Source organism: Zonotrichia albicollis, chromosome 3 (genome assembly GCF_047830755.1).
Source record: "Zonotrichia albicollis isolate bZonAlb1 chromosome 3, bZonAlb1.hap1, whole genome shotgun sequence".
In the NCBI taxonomy this organism is placed as follows: domain Eukaryota; kingdom Metazoa; phylum Chordata; class Aves; order Passeriformes; family Passerellidae; genus Zonotrichia; species Zonotrichia albicollis.
In genome coordinates, this window is record NC_133821.1 from 7,028,793 (window position 1) to 7,038,740 (window position 9,948).

The 9,948-nt window shown below is 45.5% G+C and overlaps 2 protein-coding genes across 2 annotated transcripts in view; one reads left to right on the forward strand and one right to left on the reverse strand.

Moving 5' to 3' along the window:
- ANKRD66 (ankyrin repeat domain 66) overlaps nt 1-8,450 on the forward strand; it is a 61,824-nt gene extending 53,374 nt beyond the window's left edge. The window contains exon 4 of the mRNA XM_074536538.1: nt 6,124-8,450. Coding sequence (XP_074392639.1) covers nt 6,124-6,271 — 148 coding nt within the window. The 3' untranslated portion in view covers nt 6,272-8,450. The remainder of the gene's footprint in view (nt 1-6,123) is intronic.
- LOC102071716 (taste receptor type 2 member 7-like) lies at nt 3,297-4,250 on the reverse strand. Its single transcript, XM_014271263.3, has one exon. It carries the CDS (start codon nt 4,248-4,250, stop codon nt 3,297-3,299), a length of 954 nt encoding a protein of 317 aa, XP_014126738.3.
- Nucleotides 8,451-9,948: the final 1,498 nt, after the last annotated feature.

The window sequence follows — 9,948 nt, forward strand, 5'->3', positions numbered from 1 at the left end:
AGCCTGTTTTGCTTATTCCTGGTCACATCTCACAGCAGACACCAGGGTGAGGGAATTTTCATGGGGGCACTGGCTCTGTGCCAGGCTCAAACCATGACACCTATCCTCTCCCTTCCTTGGCCCTGTTCTTCAGGAATGTTTCTCACAATATTCCTCAGTCCTCCCTGCTGGGACATGATCCATCCATAACTGGACTCCAATGAGCAGAAGGCTCCAGGTGTTTCAGGATGCCAATCCTGGAAAACAAAATGAAATCTCCTCAGAGCAGGTGTCATGAACTTGTTATGGAAATATAAATTCAAATCCTAATCATTCTTAGCCCCAGAAGGCAGAGTGACACGGTATCAAGTGGCTTTAATTATTTGTTTACTTGTTTCTGGGCAGTTGCTGTTTAAGGAGAGTTGGGTAGATTGGTGAGGCAGCCTGCTAGAATCAGTGGTTGAGAGGTTGCTTTGGTCTAAATGTTCGCATCTCTCAGTTCAGACGCAGGGAGGAAGCTTTTGGCAGGTGAGATGAGCAATGCACACCTGGCACTGGGTGTGAGGTAAAACGACCCTCTGAGCGTGAGCTGGTAAAAGAAATGACCAGTTCAGGTTCTGCTCTGTTCATGCTGGTGTGAAGGGAACTTTCCTGTCTCACCACCCAGGAAGCCTCTGGCAGTCACGCCCCAGCACCAGAGACTGTCACTGCAGGCACCAAAGCCCCTTCACCGTGGGCAGCTGCCCCACTTCACTCCCTGCACACACCATGCTCACAGCCAGACCAGGTTTCCTCTCCAGCTTGGCACTGCCTTTCCCATAGTGGAGTCTCAGGCCTCTGGATCTTTCAAGCACTTTAGTCATGGCACAGTAGCACAGAAGCAGCTCAAGCTGGGTGCCTCTGAGGAGGTAAGCCAAACAATTGGATCCCTGGGATTTTGTGTCCTTCCTGTCTGTGCACATGATGACTGGGGTGTCCTGAGTGTCCAGTCAGCAGGCGGGTGCCACAGGTCCCTGTGCCCTTTGCTGTGCAAGGCCTGGCACCATGCTTGGGACTCCCAGCCCTTCCCCACAGCCTGCAGGTCCCTCCCATTGCAGCTGCTCCCTGAGCTGTCTGCACTGAATGTGTTCCTCCCCACTGGAACTATTTCACATTTCACTCTCATGGGGAGGTGTCCTCGGGCAGCTCTCAGAGCCCCACTCAGTCACTCCTTGACTCTCACTCTGGAATACGACAGGGCTGGCAAATAAGCTGGAACTGCTCATGAGTCAAGACAAAGCAGGGGAATCACTTCCCAATTATTCTTACAGAGAAAAAGAATTGAGACAGGGAAATTTAGTTTAATCTATTGTCTATTGAAAACAGAGTAGGATCATATAAAACATGCACAAAACTAGAATTATTGATCTTCACCCCTCAATAATCTCAGGCTTGGTTGAACTCATTCAGAGCTTCTCTAGCACCTCCTCTTCTCACGAGCACAGGAGGACAGGGAATGTTGTTGTCAGTTCATAAAACGTTGTCTCATTTATTCTCCTCCTGCTCCAGCATGGCTGCCCCCCATGGGCTGCAGTCCTTCAGGACTTCTCTTTACCCAGAGGAGCCACGGTGGTCACTGATGAGATGAGCGAAGTCCGGTTTTGGGACCATTGGAGTGCCTGGAATTGCCTTTTCCCAGCATGGGACAGCCTTGACCTCACCTGGTTGAGACCCCACAGGCCCCCAGCTGCAGCTCCTGGCCCAGGCACCCTGTACATCTGCCTGTGGGTCACTGTGAGATGAAGCTGTGGCTTCATTCCACGCTGCACCTTGCACAAACCCCATCTTCCTGGGGCTGTAAGGGAGCCAGAGTGCACTGGGAAAAGCCAATCTCATCTCCAGGTGAGAGCAGGCCAGGAGAGCAGTCCCACAGAGCAGGCAATCCTGTCCTTGCAAGCAGTGGGGCACAGAGGACACGCAGGGCTGGAGTGGGAAGGGGGGTCTGCAGCCCCTGAGCTGCCCGGGGCCGTTCCTGCCTCGCTCTTTGTGCCTCAGTGACCACCTCTGGGGAGTGTCAGGGCTCAGTGTTCTCACACTGAGCTATCAGCCACTGCCAGGCACTCATACAGCCCATAATATGTGCCACAGCACAGGGCCACAGCAGAAGGAAAGGTAAACCAAACTAGAGAGAAACGTCTTCATTGCAGCCATTTCATTCTTTGAATACCAAAACTTTTGTGGCAGGTTTGCAGTAATCTTATTCCAGTTTCTACATCCAGTTTGTGTTCCCGTCTTGCACATTTTTCTGTTCCATTTAGAGTGTAGAAATTTGGCAGAAAATAAAGCCCTTGCTGGTCCTCACTGATCAAAAGGCATGGGTGCATCTCAGTTGAATTTCTGATTCTGCCAAATTCAACATGTAAGTCTTGTCATGTTCAATAAGAACTTTCAAAGTCAAAGAATCATAACTCATGCATTTTAATGTAGAAATACAAATAAGGAATTGCCACTATTAAATACACTCATTGGAGTAACTCTAAATATATTTAGGAAAAAAGAAGCAATAAAGGAAGAGCAATGGGAATTCATTAAGCTCGACTTCACCACCAGGCAGGCCGATGAACAGAATTTCACCAGGGTACAATCTGACACAGTTGGTAGAGCAAATCATAACCGAGAGGTGTTCGCTGCTTTGGGGAGGAGAGCAAAGCAATCCTGTTGTCCTGTCTGCACAGTGGGGTCATATTCCCATCCTCTGCCAGGCAGGATTTGAAATGCCAAATCGATCCTTTTGTGAGAAATGCAGGTGCGGCTGCAGTCAAAATACCTCCTTGCTGCCATGGTGAATGGGGGTGGGCAGCCAGCTGCTGTTGCGATGAGGGATAGCCAGGGTTGTGATTGCAAAGGCTGTGAGTCTTGGGCAGGGGCTGAACACTCAATGAGCATCACTCCCTCTTCCACTGGGCCCAGGCAGAGGTAAAGGGGCTCTGCCTGATGATCCATCACCCCACCAGCAGACTCTCATGCCCACATTAATCCCTTCACCACACGGGGGCCAAGGCCTTATTCCTACCATCAGGGATAAAATACTTTGTTAATAATAAAAGTATGTCTCAAAGTTTACCTAAATCTAAATACGATAATAATGCAATATGATACTAATATATTTAGCTTTAAATAATTAAGCTCAAAAGATACAAATGAAGTTTTCTTAACTTGGATGTTGAAGAGTGATCAGTATCATCTACGCTGCCTGGACAGCTGTATCAGAAATAAAATTACTTGTTTACTGCAGTGAAAATAAACATTTTGCATGGGCTCTAGCTTTATCACAGTTCCTATTTCGTGAAAAACTCACACTTCACATAGGAGAGGATTTTCAGCATTGCTTTTTCCAGCTTGGGATTACTGAAAATCAGAATAAGGGAATGAATACTTGGAAAAGCAAACAGATATATGTAAATAAGGAGTGTGATGATATTTTCTTTCTTCATGGCATAAATTATTGTCAAGACCAAACATACAAAGTTGATGCTGTACATCACTAAGAAGGAGAGGACAGATTTCATGGCTCTGATGTGGGCGTCCATGCTGAGGTCCTTCATGGAGCTTGTCTGCATCGTGCGCTTGTGTCTCCAGAGAGAAAAGAGAAGGAAAACAGCAGAAAAGATGACTGCCAGGAATGGGAGAGCAAACACAAGGCCAGAAAGAAAACAGGAAAACAAAAGATGTTTATCCTTTCTGATAGTTACTTCCCAAAAATTTCCGTGGCAGGTGGCAGTGATGTTGTTCCTCTGCAGAGTTTCATGGAGGTCATACACAACAATGCCCATAGCCAAGGCTACAATCTCTGACCCCAACAAGAGCCAGGGCACCATCCTGTCAACCTTTACTTTCAGATAGATGAAGAAGCTGTTCCTGAAATTGGCAATTTTTATGCAGTAGAAACCACAAAGACAGGCTGAGACCCACACGTTGGAATAATTAAAAGCTGCTGCAAAAGATGAAAGTAGTTGAAGTATGGTTTGAACATGAAGGATGTTCGGATACATTACGGAAATGAACTGGTATACCCATGAGAAGCATAAAACGCAAATCCTGGAGCATCCCAGCAGCAGCAAGATCTTCTCATTAGAGTTCAGGGTTTTCTTTTTTACCCAGGCAATGCAAAGCACACAAACGATGAAAGCATTTATCCACATGGCTGCAAATGCCTCCAGGGTGATGATGGCCATTGTTGTGGCCCCGTATGCAGTGACACTGGCTTGCTGTGTGGGTTGACAAGCTTCCATGGTGCGAGCTGGGGAGCAGAGCTGTGCTGGCCAAGGGGGGCTGTGGCAGCAGAGCCTGAGGCAGGTCAGTGGCTGCTCTTGGTGGAGTGTCAGGGATGGCAAGAGGAGCTTTATAGAGCTGCTGCTGCCGCTGCTGCTGGGGGGGATTTTGGTGCCGCTGCTGTGGGCACAGGGCAGGTGCAGGGATGTAAATGTGCTGGGTATCCCCTTACCCGGGGCCACTCTTGACTATTTGAATGTTGGTTTGGGGGGATGTGCTGGGTGGCACAAAGAGCGGAGATGTTTTTCTGTGGTGGAGAGTGTTGTGATTTTAATACTGATCCCTGTTTGATCAGTGTCAGGCTTCAGGATTTGGGTTCTTCTGTTCCTATTTTGCCTATGATGATCATGCAGAGCCCTGGCTGTGCTCAGTAGGTCAGGGGACTCATTGTCCTTTTCAGTCTGGGAGTCTGGGTGCTGCTACATTGAGTCCAGATTCTGGAGAAGTGGAGCTAATTTTGATGCTTCACAGGCATTGAAATCCATGTTGGTTTTTCCAGTGGCATTGCCCTGAGGAAAGTGAAGGGAGACTTGCACATGTCATCGATGATCATCGGTCTCAGATTTATTGATCCAACTTACATACTTTTATAGTAGTGTTAATTGAGCTCATACATATTGCAAAAACCGAGCTCATCATTGGTTACAGATTACATCCCAACCCCTCCTTTGTTGCTAATACCTGTGGTTTCTTGTTGAGGCTAATACTTGTTTTCCTCATCCGGCTGTTGATTGTTTTTGACCAGCCTCAAGGACTCCATGTTTTCCGCCGTGTTTTTCTCATCATTTAACCAAGGACACAGTTTTATTGTTCTTCTCGTAAGGAAAAAGGCTGAGAACTTACTACTTACAGTGGCTTCTTACTGCTTAACCAGCTCTATATGATCATGGCCCTTTTTCCTTCAAGCCATGTCTGAACAAAACTCTCCAACATTGCCCTAAGAGTAAGTGAAGAGACATAGAGTGGGTCAAGTGTAGGGAGACAGAAGAAGGAAAGTAGGATTTTTTTACACGTTTCATTTGAGGCATACAATGTAAAAGAGTAATAGCTGGGACAAGTGACTGTTCCAGGATTCCCATCTCATCTGCTTTAGGAAAGTGAAGGCTTTCAAAGATGGCACCATGCTGAGTTTTCCCCACACTGCAGTGCCCTAAAGCTTCCAAATGAATTTAGACCCTGAAAGCTGTGAGGTTTTACCCAGGCAAGTTGTGTTAACCTCTGTGGGGCATGGAATGCCTGTGACCTTTGGGGTAGTAAAGGACCTGTCCCATTTGGCCTTGCACATCTGGACCACAGCAACCAAGCAGATCTCATCTGATGCTGTGGTGGAAGCAGGAGAAATGAAAGCCCAAGCAAGAGCTCAATGGCTACAGGAAATGAACCCCCAGCATTTTCTCTCTTCCAAATGATGACAGCCATGTTTTCTGTGGGATAGAACAGCCATCAGGATGTTACATGAATATTCATATCACATGCTCCTAATTGCATTGATTGGCCACCATAAAGACTTGTAATGTTGTGGGAATCCATAAAGTCAGAGGGTTTTTAGGAAGTGTTTAAAAAAGAGTATTTAGGCCTCAGAATGTGGCCTGAATCACCCCACAAATGAGATCACCCCACAAATGAGACTGAACAAGGCTCTGTATGTTTTTAATTTTCTAAACAGTTCAAGTCCGGAGCCAGATCCAGCAATTTTTAGGCGCTTTTCAAATAACACACAAGCAAATCTGAAAGATCATCCTTCTGTTCTAATTAGAAACCCTGACTCTGGACAGATGGAAGGTCCGTTTCAATTAGTAACGTGGGGCAAAGGGTACGCTTCTGTCTCCACAGGTGCTGGAATAAAGTGGGTTCCTGCCAAAAACGTCCAACCATATTGCACTTCAGAACCTGCAGTCGAGCCCAGAACGGAGGAAGCAAGTACTCAGACGTGAACCGAATCGAAGGATCCCGGGTCTTGCCTGACGCCTCTTGTGCCTGACGTTCTTTGTGCATCGGTAGAACCCATGAACTCTGATTTTGTGTCAATGTTATTTATGAGTATGCTAATTGAATGCTGAATGTTTGTTTAACAGAGTTCATTTTTGGCAAAGGTTTAGGTTAGTGCTTTTGTGTAGAAAGAATTCTGCCAAGACTTAGTTCATGAAAGAGATAGAGCAAATTCAAATGGTATACTTGTTTTGCTTGATTTTAATTGTTTTTTGTCGTGCAGATTTGCCTGTAGATCAACCGAAAATGAATGTTTAGGTGACCTTAGCCAAGGCTGCCGGATCGGATACTATATGTCTGTCTAATTCGGAACCAGAAAAGCCTTTTTCAACCTGTTTGGTTGGTGTGCCAGTGAAAGAGTTGCCTTTGGTCAAAAAACAATCCAATGATAGGCCAGGTGGAATTGACAATAGAAACAATCCCTCTTTCAATTGGAACATTTGGTCCAAAAAACTTCTCAGGGCAGCATCTGAACCTCAAGAATTGGAAATCCTTGGTTCTTTGACCATAGATTTTTTGTTTTACCTTTATGACTCGTGCCTGGAGAAAAGGTGATCCCCCAAAGTTTAGTGTTACTCCTCATTATTTTGCATATAAAAATTTGAGTTTTTGGTGTAATGTTTCAAACAGTTGGGATGTGTTTCCGGGACAGATCAATATCCACGGCAATTGCCGAAAGGGTATTGGTTCATTTGCGGAGACAGGGCTTGACAAGGCATTCCAGCTCACCTTGAAGGTGGTCCTTGTAGCATTGGTATGCTCACCATAATTGCCCCCACTGCCAAAGCAGTGATGAAGAAGAAACAAAGGAGAACGAGAGCTGTTCCTCATTATGATGAGAACTGTCAGAGTGATTTTATGCCTTGGAATGCTGCCAGAAGGGTTTCAGCAGGTATATTTTTAACCCAATTGGCTTCAGCTGTGGCATTGAGACAATTAGATAGAGTTGGATGTTAGCTGAGCAAACAAGCTAATGCCACATCCTCTGCAATCAGTGATATGTTGACCGATGTTGATAGTATTGGACATGCTACTCTTCAAAACAGAGCAGCCATTGATTTTCTTTTACTGGCACAAGGGCATGGTTGTGAAGAATTTGAAAGATTGTGTTGTATGAATTTGTCTGACCATTCTGAATCCATTCACAAAAGCATTCAAAAATTGAAGGATCTGACAGCCCAAATTAAAGAATATGGAGGTTCTTAGTTGGATGATTTGTTTCAAAAATGGAGTTTTGTACCTTGGCTAAAGCAACTTTGCAAGATAGGTCTTTATGTACTAGGTGTTCTAGTACTGATATGTATAGTAGTACCTTGTGTACTTTGTTGTGTTCGGCGAATGATGAACAAAACAGTCCGAGAAGTTTTTGTCATACAAGCAGGAGATTTAGGAGGTAGAAGCACAGAGAGTGTTCGAAATCTCACTAAAGCAGTAGATGAAGGTATAGACATGAACGAAGGTTTTGAATTAAGATCTTAGAATCGACCAGAGTTTTTTGAACAATGACTTGTGACTATTACCAAACGTGATTCATATCTCTTTCAAGGATGGGGCCATCACAGCATTAAGTTGCTGTGCCGTAATATAGCAGTGCTTTAGTGCAAATACGTCTCCAACAGATAATAAGCAAAATTTTGCAGTAGAGCTATGAAACGCAAGTAGTAAGCGCCAAGAAAATGAAAGATTCTAGGTCAAACAGAGAGGGGGAAATGTGGGAATCCATAAAGTCAGAGGGTTTTTAGGAAATGGTTAAAAAAGAGTATTTAGGCCTCAGGATGTGGCCCGAAGTTCTGTTACAGCAGAAAAGTTTCCCAAGCAAGCAGAAAAGTTTCCCAAGCAGTAGATGTGACAAATAACAATACGACTTTGTAGATTTAGCTTTAGGATGGCAACAAGTATATTTAATGTATATCTTTAGAAGGTTACTGTGAATAGAGTTCTGTTCTTTGTTTCTTATGAAATAGTCTTTGTTTTAACTACCATTATGTATGTTTTATAAGGCTGGATGGAAAGCTTGTCAATATGTCTTGTTTTTGTGTGATTGGCTGAAATCTAAACTGAGATGATTTTATGTCATTCTGTTTTATCCCATCTTCTGTAGCATTTCCCATTAGGCCAGCATGCTGTTAACATCTCACAATGTTCTGAGGCTGATGTAATAATAATAATAATAATAAAGCTGGTTTGAATTTGTCCAGTGTGTTCCATATTTAGACTTTTTGCCGTGACAAGTGGGTTCCTCTCTTAAGACATGGGTTCCTGACACCATTGGATCTATAGCTACCCTGGTGCCCCGACAGAATGTGACCCAAAGCAGTTTTCCATACTGTGCCAGCACTGGGCAGCCATTCTCATTGAGTTCTGGCACCTCTCATGTGTCAGCTTCTCCAGGCTGGGCACATCCTGCATCTGTCCCCATGGGCTGTGCAGGGTGGCTGTGCTGGTGGACACCCTGTCCCCTGCAGTGCCAGCTGAGTGGGGCTGGTGCACAGGACAGACAAGGATTCTGTGCTGGCTGTCACATTCTCAGGAGTTTCATGGGGAAATGGAAGAATGGATCTGCAGCAGTGTTACCTGTGGCTATTTTGTGTTTTGTGTGGTGACATCTGCAAGGTGGTGGATTTTGCCTGCTGAGTCTTGTGGCATGTGAGGTTGGAAGGGATGGATGCTGCACTGGATGTAGGGAATGAGATGGACCTTCCAGGGCTTTTTTGTGTAATCATCAGTGGCTTTCAGGTTACAGCATGAAGTGCAAGAGCAGCAGCAGTGAAAAAGGGGATGTGTGGCTGTTTCTGTCTTTTCAAGGCCTTTCACAGGGGAGATGTGTCCAGCACAGCACTTACAATCTGCCTTTGGACATGGCCTGCCAAAAGAAATGATCAGTTCACAGTGGTTGTGCTGTGTTTTTACTGGACATATTTCATGTTTCACCTGCTGTGATGGGTGGACCTTGTGAAGCTGTCACATTCCTACCCAGCTGCTCCTTCACTCTCCCCTACAGTTGGGGCCAGGATGGAAAAAGTGGCGGAAAACTACATGGATTGCGATAAAGACAGGGAGATCAATCTCCAGGAAATGTCATCAACAGAAGAGTCATGAGAAGAACAAAAGCAAGTAATTTACTGACTATTGGAAATATTGTAGGCTGATAAGAAACAAAGAGAAAATTTGAACCTGCTGCCTCCACCCTCCCCTTCTTCCTCAGGTGAGTTTGATGAATCTTTCTCAGCTTCTCTACATCTTTCCCCTACATCAGGGATGGGAATGGGGACTGCAGTCAGTTCATAAGAAGTTGTCTCCTCCTCTCTGACCTTGCACTCTTCCCCTGCTCTAGCACAGGTCCCTCCATTGGGCTGCAGTCTTTCAGCATGAGCTGATTCCAACGTGGCCTTTACAGGGGCTGCCATCCCTCAGGATACACCCAGAACACCGACCGTGCTGTGGGGTTCTCCTGGGGCTGCAGGCACCTCTTCTTTCCACCATAGACCTCCATAGGCTGCTGGGCACACTTGCCTCACCATGGTGCTTTTCACAGGTTGCAGGGGAGTTCTTTCTCCAGCACATGGACCAACATATCCTCTCCCTTCCTTGGCCTGTTCTTCAGGAATGTTTCTCACAATATTCCTCGGTCCTCACTGCTTGGATATGTTCCATCCATAACTGGACTTC

Bases quoted from the DNA above. Each gene is read 5' to 3' on its own strand.
- LOC102071716 (XM_014271263.3), bottom strand. From the start codon at position 4,250: ATGGAAGCTTGTCAACCCACACAGCAAGCCAGTGTCACTGCATACGGG.